Source organism: Orcinus orca, chromosome 11, assembly GCF_937001465.1.
Source record: "Orcinus orca chromosome 11, mOrcOrc1.1, whole genome shotgun sequence".
NCBI lineage: Eukaryota > Metazoa > Chordata > Mammalia > Artiodactyla > Delphinidae > Orcinus > Orcinus orca.
In genome coordinates, this window is record NC_064569.1 from 73,866,662 (window position 1) to 73,880,877 (window position 14,216).

General features: G+C 33.8%; 1 protein-coding gene across 1 annotated transcript in view; it reads right to left on the reverse strand.

Moving 5' to 3' along the window:
* The window catches only part of EPYC (epiphycan), a 38,288-nt gene extending 26,038 nt beyond the window's left edge, over positions 1–12,250 (reverse strand). The window contains exons 1-2 of the mRNA XM_004285114.2: positions 12,177–12,250; positions 9,635–9,812 (exon numbers count right to left, since the gene is read on the reverse strand). Coding sequence (XP_004285162.1) covers positions 9,635–9,799 — 165 coding nt within the window. The 5' untranslated portion in view covers positions 9,800–9,812; positions 12,177–12,250. The remainder of the gene's footprint in view (positions 1–9,634; positions 9,813–12,176) is intronic.
* Between the last annotated feature and the right edge of the window lie 1,966 nt (positions 12,251–14,216).

Here is a 14,216-nt window from a genome sequence, read left to right on the forward strand (position 1 = left end):
GGGAGTCGCCTGCCTGTCAGGAGCATAAGTTCTGGTTTGCCCCTCAGTGCATGCACGAAGGTTTACTGTATTCTGAGGCCTGTGTTGGCCAGCATTGCCTGTGACTGATGACCTAGTCTATTTCTGAGGTTTTGTATTAAGAAGCCCATAGTTGCTTCACACCTAAGTCATATATTACAACCTAGCCTTTATCAGTAATAAAGGGGATATTTTGAATGTTATTTGTCTGAGTCCCATTTCTGTCCCTCAGTTGATTCTAAAGTTAGGTAGGGCATAGCAGAAGCACATATGAGGTTCCTTAAAACCTAACACTATTGCCCAGAAAACTTCAATATTATAAGTCTCTATATGTATCATAATACAAAATGGTATGCATTTTCAAATATGTACTTGGCCCCTGGCTTCATGTTATTTTCTCAACTATTATTTTTTCTTTGCCTCACTCTCCTAATTTATATTTTTATACTATAATGTAATATAACACATAATTAATAATATACAATATAAGATGTGATATGGAGAATATAATATACTCTATATTATATATATATATTATAAACCATTTTATGAGATAATATTGTATGTAGCTTATATTTAATATTTTATCTATATTTATATTTATTATATATATTTATATATCTATTTCTGTATTATAGCTTTTATTCATGTAAGTAGACTTACATACTGTTCAAAAAAGGTGGTAGATAAACATATAAGTAAAATAATGGCAGGTTTGGAGACATAATTTCTCAGCATATGTATATATTTTGTGACTGAACTCATAGAAACCTTATGTCCCAATAACTACTGATCTTGTTTATTCTTATTTTTTCACTTCCTTTATTGTGTTGAAATTGTGTGTTTATAAGATAACTAGACTGAGGGATACTGAGGGACAGGGAAGGACTTGGTCTGATTTACCTGCTTCTGTTCCTGGCTCTCAGCAAGAGATTGGGAAGTGGATGCAAGGTGAACCCATGCCCAGTAGAGTTAGTCTTCATTATAGCGCAAATCCCATCCCTTCCCTGACGGCTTCTCTGATCACCAGTGCATAAGCTTCCGTGGCTGTTGATTCAATGACTGATTCCATGGTAAAAGTAACATTTATTGAATATTTGCTATGTGCCAGGTTCTAAGTTAAACCGTTAAGTTTTTAATTTAATTCTCACGAGTTATCTTATAAATAGGAAGTTGTATGACTGTCCAAGGCCACACAGTTGGTGTGACGGACTTGGGACTCACACATGAGGAGACTGACTCCATAGCCCATGTCACTCAACACTGTGAAAAACTGGCTCTCAAGGATGAATGGGGTGTGCACATGAGCAACACCCAAAGCTAGTGGTTTCTCCCACCATTCTTTGTAGTGTGTGTGGTAATGATTTAAGTGCCCAGGCAAAGCCAGAGTGAGAAGCAAAAGTCCTCATCTGTTTATTTGCTTAGTTTAGGGTCACCACCCTGCCAGTCTATACCTAACCAATAAGCTCAGTTCCTCAGCACATAATATTTAAATTATAGGCCCATCTCCCTTTTTGTTAGTCTTCGAAATCCAGAATGCTATTTGGATTTTTACTCTAACACTAAGTAAGATATTTGTAAAACAAAACAATTTTAAATTTATCTTTCTCCCAAATTATCCCACCACTTGCTACTCAGTCTTGAAAGTGTTCTATGTTGTTATCATTATATCAGAAATTGGTTTCTGAACATGTTAAAAGGCCCTGGGCCATTCGGCCTGAGTTACTAAAGAATATTCTTGTGGGTTCCACATGCTGGCGTGTAGGTATGCTAAGTGCAGTGAAATTGTGCTCTAAGCATAAGTCTGGTACTCAAACTGATTTAAATGATTCATGTTAATTATCTAAAAGAATGTGACCATGAACATTGGCAGTGAAAGCTGTATCTTATTTTCTACTTTATCTTGAAAATGAATGAGGGAGAAATGTGTTTGGCAAAGATTGCTCAGTCCCCATATTTTTGACAAAGCTGCTTTCAGTTCAGAAGGATCATCTGTCCTGTCTCTCCCTTAAATACTTTGACAGCTAAGAGAGATGCTTAGATAGTGTGTTAATTGCAATCACTTGAAAATTTTTTTCTGATTCCTAATAATCAAATTACTTACTTTCAGAGAAAATAAACCTCAATATTGGACACAGCTAAAAGAAGTATAGATGAAAGAGAAGGAACAGGAAAATAATGGAGGTTTTAGTGCCAGGGTCTCTCTAGTTTGACGTTAAAAGAACTTGGTTTAAATTTTACTCTGAAACTTACTAGTTGAATAACCTTGGGCAACATTCTGATCCTTAGTTGTTTTTAATAATAATGATAATAGTAATAACAAGTCTTATTTCAAGGGACAGTTATGATAATTAACTTATATTTGTGGTCTCATAAATAATGTATAATACAGATACAAACACAAACAAATCACTGGCAAATACTATGAATAATTTTCTTTTCCTGTGAGCCTGCATGATTGTACATTTTGGTTGCTTCATTTTTTTAAGGTTTTCAAATAGCTTACCATAAGAATCAAATGGTTTAATGCTGCTTTTGAAAGAAGCTTATGGAAAGTCAGTCAGACAACGGTATTAAAAGATCATCAGCAAAATTCTTTCCTCTCATCCTCCAGAGCATCTTCAGTGAAAAGGGAGGGTAAAGAGAAAGGTTAACTTTTATTTTTTGCCATATCCTGAAAAGAATATTTACTTCAGGCTGACTGACACTTTAACAAGTTACTTCTTCCAGTAAGAGGTATTTTATATGCCAACCATATATTTGAAACTTTAACTCATATTGTATAAATTGGCCAAAGTGAGACATAATTCCAAATATAAAAATAAAAGTATTGCAAGCCTTTTTCACCAGAGGACATAAATTGTAGAAATATCTGTAATTTAATTACTTTTTGCTCAGAAAATGTAAAGATGAGTTTTGAGACAAACTATCCTCTAGCATTAGCAAAGTTCTATACCAATTTATTATACTTAGATAACCTAATTTTAAGATCCTTCTTATATATCATTATCTAAAGTGGATGTTGATTTCTATAAGTAGCCCTAAATTAGTTTGATTCTACTTAAGTAATTTCAGGTGTTACAGACCATCAATATGTATTCTAAAAGAATAATAACATGTGTTGCATAACACCCTGTTATGACAAGAGAAAAGAAATCATTGCTCCATTGTTACTTGATACAACTGCCTTCACTGAGTTCTCTCCCAGTCCTATAACTTCACTAAATTTAATTTTCATCCCTTTGATGAGCTTATAGCTTCTTCATCCATAAATGCTATTTTTGAAGCTGAATGTGTTTATTTCAATGGGAGTTTTCTTTATAGGGTTAATTTTAAACAATCTAGCCACTTGTTCTTTCTGTGAAAGAGAAAAAATGGCCTTCATTTTAAGATCAATGGAGAGTAATAGCAAGAAAAGCATTCCTCATTCAAGAAATTTCCTATTGGCCAATTGTTACTGATGTGGTTTTTTTAAATTAGTTGTTAATGTTATTTACTTATGAATGCATACCTTATCTCATTCCAGAAAGTATATAAGGCAGGTTTTTTTTAACATCTTTATTGGAGTATAATTGCTTTACAATGGTGTGTTAGTTTCTGCTTTACAACAAAATGAATCAGTTATATATATACATATGTTCCCATATCTCTTCCCTCTTGCGTCTCTCTCCCTCCCACCCTCCCTATCCCACCCCTCCAGGCAGTCACAAAGCACCAAGCTGATCTCCGTGTGCTATGCGGCTGCTTCCCACTAGCTATCTACCTTATGTTTGGTAGTGTATATATGTCCATGCCTCTCTCTCGCTTTGTCACAGCTTACCCTTCCCCCTCCCCATATCCTCAAGTCCATTCTCTAGTAGGTCTGGGTCTTTATTCCTGTCTTACCCCTAGGCTCTTCTTTTTTTTTTTTCTTAAATTCCATATATATGTGTTAGCATACGGTATTTGTCTCTCTCTTTCTGACTTACTTCACTCTGTATGACAGACTCTAGGTCTATCCACCTCATTACAAATAGTTCAATTTCGTTTCTTTTTATGGCTGAGTAATATTCCATTGTATATATGTGCCACATCTTCTTTATCCATTCATCCGATGATGGACACTTGGGTTGTTTCCACCTCCGGGCTATTGTAAATAGGGCTGCAATGAACATTTTGGTACATGACTCTTTTTGAATTATGGTTTTCTCAGGGTATATGCCCAGTAGTGGGATTGCTAGGTCATATGGTAGTTCTATTTGTAGTTTTTTAAGGAACCTCCATACTGTTCTCCACAGTGGCTGTATCAATTTACATTCCCACCAACAGTTTTTAAAGCATGTATGGTAATACTTCAAAAAAAATCTCCATGAGGAGATTAGGATGATAGGAAAATAAAGGTGTGGGAAATAATATGACACCAGGGAAGAATGAGGCAACAAGTAAGAGCCATTTTTCTGAGCAAAATGATCAGCACACTTAGTTACAAGGTGTATGGCCCAGAAAATAAACAAATTCCTTAAAACTTGCAACCTGTTCCTCCACATTCTCATGAAGGAGCATTGTGTGGCGTTGAAAATGCCCTCACGCCACCCTACAGCAAATACAATCAAGTGCTTCATGGGACCACAGGGTATAACATTCCTGGTATTTATTGAAGATGCAGGAACAGTGCAGGCTCACTTAAGTAGAGGTAATTATGTAAGACTAAATAATGTGATATAGGTGAGGAGAAGTCTAATTATCTGATTGGAGCCAAGGAGAATTTCCTGGAGGAATGGAAGTTCATATCTTTCAGCAGAACTTCCATAAATATTAATATAGTCACTGAGTACTTTTCTGGGCAAAATAAATTACTCATGGTCAGGACCAATGTTTTTTTAGACCTAAGAGGAATGGAAAATCAATAACCCAAAAACTATAGCATGAAAATGGAAACAAATACCTGCCTTGGTCAAAAACGCAGTCTCAACTTAAGCCACTCAAAGAATACAGAATTTTGAACTATTTAGTTTTTTGGTGAACGTTTTAAGGAAAATAGGGAAATGTTTCCCTGGATCCTAGACTCCCAAATATATCTATATATGTATATATATGTGTATATATGCATATATTCAGGTTATTACTCATAACTTAGATATATGTTGGCAAATACATATTCACAATTATTCTTTCAAGTATAGACTAAGTAGTTAGTCTAAGCCATTTTTTTCTTACAGTAATTAGATAACAGTCAGTTGTCTATAAATGTTACTTCTAGTTCACATTATTCACCCATAGAAGAATGCTTTTCTTTCTAAGAGTGCAGTATAGAATGCACCTGGCATTCAGCTCAACCAAAACCAGTTCAAGTTAAAAGGACAATTACAAAGTGGTAAAAAATGGAGGGAGGATAATATAATCTTTCATTAGTCTGTTGGAAATTATTTTCTGATATGAGAACATCACTGTGATTATACATTATGAATAACTGTAATCTTAGTCAAGTTACTTAACTGCTCTTTGTCTCAATATCCTTCCTCATCTATATTCAATGGGAATAATAATGACACTTCATTGTTTTTGGGGGAGGAATAAATGAGATAATACACATGATATTCCTAGAACACTACTGACACATAAGAAGTGCTCAGGGTTAGCTAGTATTCATCAGTAAGCAAAACGTCTGCATTTTGGTCTTATGGCTTATAACCAGTTCCTATCCATATCATTAAAGTAAAATGAAAGCTCAGTAAAAATTGCAACAACTTTATGTTATGCCAGCAAAGTTATCCACTGGCTAATATAGAACATTATGATGGAATTGTTGGGCCTAAAATCTTTTTCTAACATAGTATCCAGTGGATCCTGGATATTCTAGATCATCAGAAATCACATAAGTCATGAGTCTGAAATACTATTGCTGCATATAATTTTCAAAACAGAAATACTTTCAATTACCCTTTTCCAGCCACTGAGGAGATAATGAATATACTACCACCAATAGAAATCAATAAAGCTCTATTGAAATTCTAACCCTGGGAATCAGGGGTGGTTTGGTTCACTGACTAGATAAATTGTTGGACTCATAAATGGAAGCCTTGCAGCCTTATAGTAATTCAAATTTGGCTTTCGGAAAAAAAAGTTTAAATCATTACATTGTAGTAGTTTTCTGTTGCTGCATTGCAAATTGCTATAAACTTCGCAGTTTAAAACTATACCCATTTTTAAACGGATAGTTTCTGTGGATCAGAAGTCCAAGGATGGCTTGACTGGGTTCTCTGCTTAGAGTCTCACAAGGCCAAAATAAAGTGATGGCCAGGGCTGTAACCTCATGTAGTACTTGAAGTACTTGAAGTTTCTTGTATCTTTAGGACTGAGTTTCTTGTATCCTTATATGCTTGCTGACTGTCAGCTTCTCCTCAGCATCTAGAGAATTCCTGCATTCTTGTTATGAACATAGACCCATCTATTGATATCTTTAAAGCCAGAAACAGTTTCCCTTGCATTGAATTTCTCTCATGCTTCAAATTTTGTCCCTAACCTCAAGACACTGATTTAAGGGGCTCATGACTTTAGGTCAGGCAGACCAAGATAATCTCCCTTTTTAAATTTCAACTGTGCCATATAACATAACCTATTACAGGAGTGATATCCCAATATATTCATGATGGTAACAATTACAAAGATCATGGACACATCAGGGGATGGGCCACTTAGGGCACATCTTAGAATTCTACCTACCACATATATCAAAGGCCTTAAGTATTAATCATTCCAAGTTTAGACCAAAGGGTCTACTCTAGTGGCATAAGATGCCAAGTCTTCGACTTTGAAAGAAAGAAATTGGCATTTAGAAGCAGTTATCCTATAAATTTACAACTTTAGAATATAAAGTTGTCTTTTGTACAGCTGAAATAAATTCTAGGCTAAATTATGCAGAACCATACTCTTGGCATCAAGGACAAAAAACTGAAGAATCTGATCCCATCATTCCCTATGTCTATCATTTACTATGAACCTTTTCATTAACTGGACCTTATATGGGTGTGTTATCAGTGTTCACTCAGAAAGTGTCACATAAGATCAAGAACATGTGCAACCACTGCCTTTAATTTATAAAAACGAGATAAATAAGTTTATTTGACCTTCCAGAATCTGAACTTACAAGACTGCATTCAAGAAATTCATGCCATGTTAACCAAATTCTAGAATCCATTCACATGACTGGAAGTATTGACTTTATTTCATATTTTCCCATAGGGAATTATATGCTAGTTGTTTGTTTGTAAGGAATTTATAGTAATAAGTTGTTGAGATCTGAGTTAAATTTCTGAATTTTTTTCCTTAGGTCATCTTATTTTCTTTATCATATTGATTTTGTTTGTTTTGGGATTTTTTTCCAATAGGTGGTGGGTGAGTACGTTGGTTGATTGATTTTTGCTGTTGGAACAACTTTGTAAATATCTTTAAAAAATTATGTATATTTGATGTTTTCAAATGTGTTATAGTTTTATTATAGCACATGTATATATCTATAGCTATATCTGTATCCATATCTATCATCTACCTAAAACCAGTTTGCTGATGATGACTTCACCACAAAGGATTGTTAAATCAGGGCTGACTTGTATATTTCAGTCAACTACAAGGGATTATCAGTGGCTTTCTGGAACCCTCAGTTGTTAGGGTTTCTGAGTCTGGCTTAGCCAGTAAGAAAATTAGAAATGTTTGCATGAAGTAAGGGCTAGGGTGTGTAAGGATACAATGCCACATATTCAGTACCTTACAGGAAGGTTGTTATTCCAGAATAAGCAAATACTGAGGAAAGGTTGTATAATAAATCATCTTTATATATATATATATATATATATATATATATACATATACACACACACACACACACATATATATACATATATATATAAATAAAATTAAGCTAATATATAATATATATAATTATATATTATATATATAATTAAGCTAATATGTATATATATATTAGCTTAATTTTCCTTGATGGCAGGAAGAACTTCAGACTCTCATGAGAATGTCTAGGGCCTCCTGGGCAACAGAAAGGATCCTGACAGCAAGGAATAGCTTAAAAGCAGTCTGCAGATAAAATTCACTTCCTTCACAGTTTTGCCTAGGGTAGGCTTGGTCTCAAATGGTAGTCCCTCTATTATGCATTTGCTCTTCTGAAGTGAATAAATAAACCCTTGAGTCCAAATTCCCCAGCCCTACTTAAAATAAAGAATTCACTATGGTACTCACCAATCCAATGAAATATTTTTTGGAAGAATGACAAATAAGTTTAAATTAAAATATTTAATTTGGTAGATAACTGCAGATATGCACTGAGTTTTTTTTTTTAAATATTTCTGCAAAATGGAAAAAGGAACAGGGCAGATGAGTTAAGCACTGAAAAACTTTCTTCTTATACTCTACATTGATGCATTAGATTAGAGATACAGAGATCACATATAGCAAGATTGGTATTAATGACTATAAATTCTCAACAGAAAATCCCCTTCACATAATAGAAGCCACACAGTGAAATGAATCAAGCACTGAATGTTGATAAAGACTTAAAAACAGAGTCATAACTAAATGTTCAGAAGAAAAGTGGCCTGCTGTCAAGCCTGAAACTTTACTAAAAAGTGGGGAAGAGAAAGATAGAGAGAGAGAGACAGATGGCAAAAGAGAGAAAAACAGGAAAAGAATAGTGCAGGGGGAGAATATGTAAAAACTACTGTACTGTGAAAATCTAATTCTTGTATTTTAGAAGGCAACATAAACAATAATGAGAATGTTTACTATTTTAATAAAGATGTATCTAAGTCCCATGCAATTTAAATACATGCTTTTGTCTAAATATTTCATTTTCCTAGTTGTCAAAAGTAGTTATTCTAAGAAAATTTACACTTGAATGACTGCCCCAAATATGTTCTGATCTTGTAAAGGTGATGTAATTTCCCTTTCGGTTTATTTGTACTTAATTAGTTTTTGTCAATGTTGTACATTCATTAGACTCCAGCATTTCAAGATCTGCTTGTTTTCTGATTCAGAAAAATTAGTCTGTATCCTTTAGTTATGTAAAAAGCCTACCATTTAATTAGGAACATGTCATATCAGATTTAGGTAACGGTCTGTAACCTTGCCAATGCCTACATTACTGCTGAGGGTAATCAGTCATTTAGGGAAGCGTATTTGTGCTTAGAATACAGTAAAGTTTCAAATCATTGTCCTTTTTCTGCATTCTTTTAGTTTTCTTCTATTACATTTTAATCTCATGTCTTTTTTCTTTACTTCAAACTTCCCAAACTTCCTTATCATTTTGTATGTACTATTTGAATTCACCTTTTCCTCATTGATTGCCTCTTCCCCTAATTTTCTCTGTTCTAACTTGATAGAAACTTTTATTTTTCAATTTTATGAGGAAATATAAAGAAAACAAAGTGAAGTATAAAGAAAGCAACAGAGTTTCCCAATGTTAACCTCCATCACATTGAACGTGTTCTGGAGAAAAAGTTAATATGAAATTATTGATGGAACATCTCCACTTATAAGTAAACAAAAATCTATTTAAAGAGAAGAAACCCTAATAATTCCTCATACAATGCTTTAAAAAGTCTCAGGAGTGGGAGGAATCAGTTACCTCAGCTTGACCCATTGGTATGTTTTCATAGTTGTATAGATTATCCAGGTCTTCTAAGGTGGCATCATAGGTTTCTGAGTCATAGTTGATGGATTCTAGAGTTGGGGCGGTCACAGCAGCATCCAAGATGACAAGTCCCAGAACGAGTCTTGCTAATGTTTTCATTTTTCTAACTTTCCTAATCATAAAATATTAAAACACATACATATTTAATTGATAATAACTTATGAATAGTTTTCACTAAATAGGAATGATAAATCACTGTCAATACTGAGAAACTCAAGCTGGTAGCTTTCTTTCCATGGATAATTTATAAACATAGCACGTGAAATTGTGTGGCTTCCGAGGACTATTGATGCCAGATGCTCAAATGAATTCACAAACCTATCCACATTTTTACAGTAGATATTGGAATTATGGTGAAATTGATTTTATTTTATAGAGAAACATGGAGAAAATGGTATGCAGAAAGACTGTGGTATACTTATTCACAAAAGCCTTCACATTATCTAAGAGTTTTACCACTTACTAAGCATTAAGATTCTTTCATCAACTCTGGGATGTAGGGATGATGAGGATGATGATGCTAATCACTATAACTGTCACATCACTTTACAAATGAGGAAACCAAGACAGAGTTGGCTAGTAATACAGCTAGGACTGTTTCTTGTACATTTAAGTCTAGGGCTTTTTCCAGACAAAATAATGAAGGTTTGTTTTTTCTTTCTTTTACTTCTTTGTTGCCTCTGGGTGTCTTTAATGCATACATAATTTAATATTTACACACATAAAATTAATATTTTATGCAATATTTTCCAAGCTTGTCTTAACCAAATGGAGCAGACAAGAAAATTATTTTTTTCCTTAGTCCTTTTCCTTTTTAGTCCTTAGTGTTTTATTTCAATCCTTAGTGGCTATCTAAAGTTTAAACTCAGAATCAATAGGAATACATGTCTGAAAGTCACCATTTAGCAAGATTTCCTTAGAGGAGGATTTGCACACACATGGGATTAGAGCAATCTTTTGTTTTGTAATTCTTTAATAAACGCTATTCTTAGTTTCCATGGTAACATCATGCTTTGGGGAGATTCAGTCAAGATCTTATAATTTTAATTATTTTAATTCTGTATGTACTCCTTTGCATACATTTTAGTTTAGAAGAAAATCTCTTATGTTTAATTTTAAACATTTAAATTAGGCCTATGAAAAGTGTTACCTAGTGATCATTCATTGAGGAAGCAAAGTATTTGTAAAATTTTGATCAAGCATATCTAATTTTAAAGGTTTTGTATTTTGGATACACTTCTTGGGTTTACTTTAAGAACAGTACATGTGGTGTTTGTACCTATGCACACATACAAAAAGGAATTCATGATAAATATTACTTTCAAACTTGAATGCACTGGCAGACAAATTGACCTTCAGTTACTTGAAAGAAAGTCTTTATGAAGCAGGTTTAGGCAGAAGGATATGAAATTCCTCTGAGAATAGGAAGTAGTACAAGGAGCTCCTTTTTATCCTTTCCTATGCTTTCTTCAAATAAGTTTTTTATTCATACTGGATAAACTAAGCCTCTATTTTACTTGCCTTTGCAGAGGTCTTTGCAGGATCTCAGATTTGGAACAGTTTTATGCAATTATCAACAAAGTCCTACTTAATAAAACAGTGTGATTTGCAAATCTTTCAGAAACCATTCTCCCATATTCAGATGGGAAGCATTAACAGTGGCCACCACTAACCTAAAAAATATACAGATTTCCTTGTACAGTTCTGGCAACATTCATTGTTCAAAAAAATTATGCACTTGCTTATTCTTTTTCTCACTTCATACTCTATGTTTGATTATATATATCTGCATATTAGAGTTTACTTGCATTTGACATATCCCCTAAAGCTATCATCAATAAGGCAGTCTGTGAACCTTAGAAATATGAAGAACACATATCCATGTATAGTTTAAAAAAGCATGTTCCTTCCTTCGAATACTTACATTGGTATTTAATGTAATGTCTTTGTTGAAACTTTAAACATATTGTCCGCTCTATACCATTTAATGACATTTTAATAGCTTATACTTATATAAAAATTTAAAATATATAGCTTAAAAAGACATTGTAAATGGAAAATTGTAATATAATCAGTATATTTTAAACACCTGAAATCTTATCATTTTCTTCTTTTGCATAATATTTCAATCAATAACAATCAATAGTGCCTGTCAATACTGGCAAAGAACGTGTTCCATGTCAGGGCACCTGACTTAAGGAATATATTGGAAACTACTATAATTTTATTGGCATCTAATTTTATTCTCCTGGCTCTTAAGATCAACTATTTTTCTGTATGTTATGAATTCCTAAGCTAATTCAGAATTTTGGATTTTCCAAGAATAATATAAATATAAAAAGAGCAAAAGTAAACCCAGCTGATTGAATCAAAGTTCACCACAAAATATTAAAGCAAGTTGAATTATTTTTTTAAAGGTTATTATAGTAGAGAAAAAAGTGTATAACCTGAGAAGAAAGCAAGTGTAAAAACTTACCTTTGGCTCCTACTTGGTGAAATGGCACACAGTGACTGAGGACGCAGAGCCAGTGGTGTTTGCCCCTGACCAATAGTTGTGAATTCTGGTCTGTGGGAGGTGGAATTTATAATACTCAATTTTCTGTTTGGAAAAGCTAACCTTGGGAAATGCTTCTCAGTCTCTAAAAACTCCAAATTATTTTATAATCACTCAAATTAAGCAGTAGAATTCAAACTACAGAGTATATGAAGCTTTTGAAGTTATGTTAAAGGAGGTATAATTGCAAATATGTCACCTTAAAAATTTTAAATGGAAAAAGTTGGTTTTAACATATCTCATCTATAACCAATTCACCAATTAAGACATTAATGTAAACAGTGATACTGTAGATGGATATTTCAGAAATGTTCTAATAAGAAGTAATTTTCCCAAACCTTGCATATCTTGAATTGTTTTCTTCAATTTTCACTAATGTTAACTGAAGTTTAGTAAATGTTGCAAAAACCTTACCTGTATAATGTTGGGTAAGTAAAAGCAAAAAACAAAACAGAACCAAAAAAATATTTTGATTGCTTGGAAAGCTTCGAGAGCAATCAAACCATGAATCTCTTGCATGAATATTTATGAAAAATGATGCCCAGAAATAATGCATAAATATGATCTGAGTGTTTTGAAAAGAAGGCTCCTTTTCTTCTCTTTTATCTATCAGAGCCAAACAAATCAAATTACATTAAAAAAAATTTTCTCCCAGAGTACAAGATTTGTTTTAGGCTTTTGGTACCTGACATGGTTTGTGAAACTGAGATTTATTATAGGTATGGAGAGAAAATATATTTGTATTAAATCTCCGTTCTTCATTTCCACTCACACTGCAGAAGTTCTAGAGAAAGATAAAACTTGCATTTTGTATTCTGGTATGTGTTATGTAAATCTAGCTCTCACCTGTGCATCAGGAATCTTTCCTCATGACCAGAGGTGAATAGCTTTATGTACTAGACTTCAGAAACAGGTTTGGTCCTGGACAAACTGACGGAGGAGATGGCATGTCTTCAGAACTCTCTTCCCCTTTCTTTTTCCCTCCCATCTTTCCTCCCTCAGACTGCTTTGTCCGTCTATTCAGGGCACTCTCAGTCATTACTCTCATCATCTATACCTGCTTCCAAATAATTTGTTCTCAGTGTGAGTTATTTTTCTTGGGACCAGCTTTACTTGTAATGGAAGCAGTGATACAAGGTAAAGTATGAAATCTACCAAGACCTCTCAAGCAGTAGAGAGGCCATCTTGGAGGCAGCGATTTCCTCCTGGCAGTCCTGCATGCTGGCAGTCTTACCACATCATGTAGAGGCTGCTTTCCGAAGCATTTCTGGAAAGAGGCCTGAATCTGAATTCCTACACTGGCTCTGTTAAGCAGCAATGTCCACACTGTGTGTTAGATGATTTTATACGTTGTTAATTCTTTTAACACATTCTCAATCAGAGTGATCATCACTCTTTACAGAGGTTAAATTATCCAGTGTCACATGTGACACAAAGAGAAAATCGATTGGGACAAGTTCCCAGATGTTACTGGGCCCATCTAAGGGATATCGGTGAACGTCAAAAGGCAGATATCTCTGTTACTTAGATTCGAAAGCTGCTTACCTGTCACTAGTGTTTCAGATCTTTCAAATGCTTTAGAATAAAGATAGATGAATAAAATATCCATGAAAATATCTAATATTTCTTCCTCTTCCTGCATTATTTAGTCTAGTACTCTGCACACATTGTCAGGTGACGGTGAGGTGGGATCTACCTAGTTCCTTGCTTTCTGGAAGGCTCTGGCTGACTTTGTAAGACTATTTCCGGAAATATATAGTCTTATATATACATATATATGTCTTATATATAGAAGTAATACTATATACAGAATTAACATTATATTAAGACAAGTACAAGTCTTAATATAGAATTGAAAGCAGAAATGATCATTTGTCAGTATTCTCTTCTTCCAAATTCTCTTTCCTTATAAAAATGGAGATTGTCATAATGAGTGAAGTAAGTCAGACACAGAAAGACAAA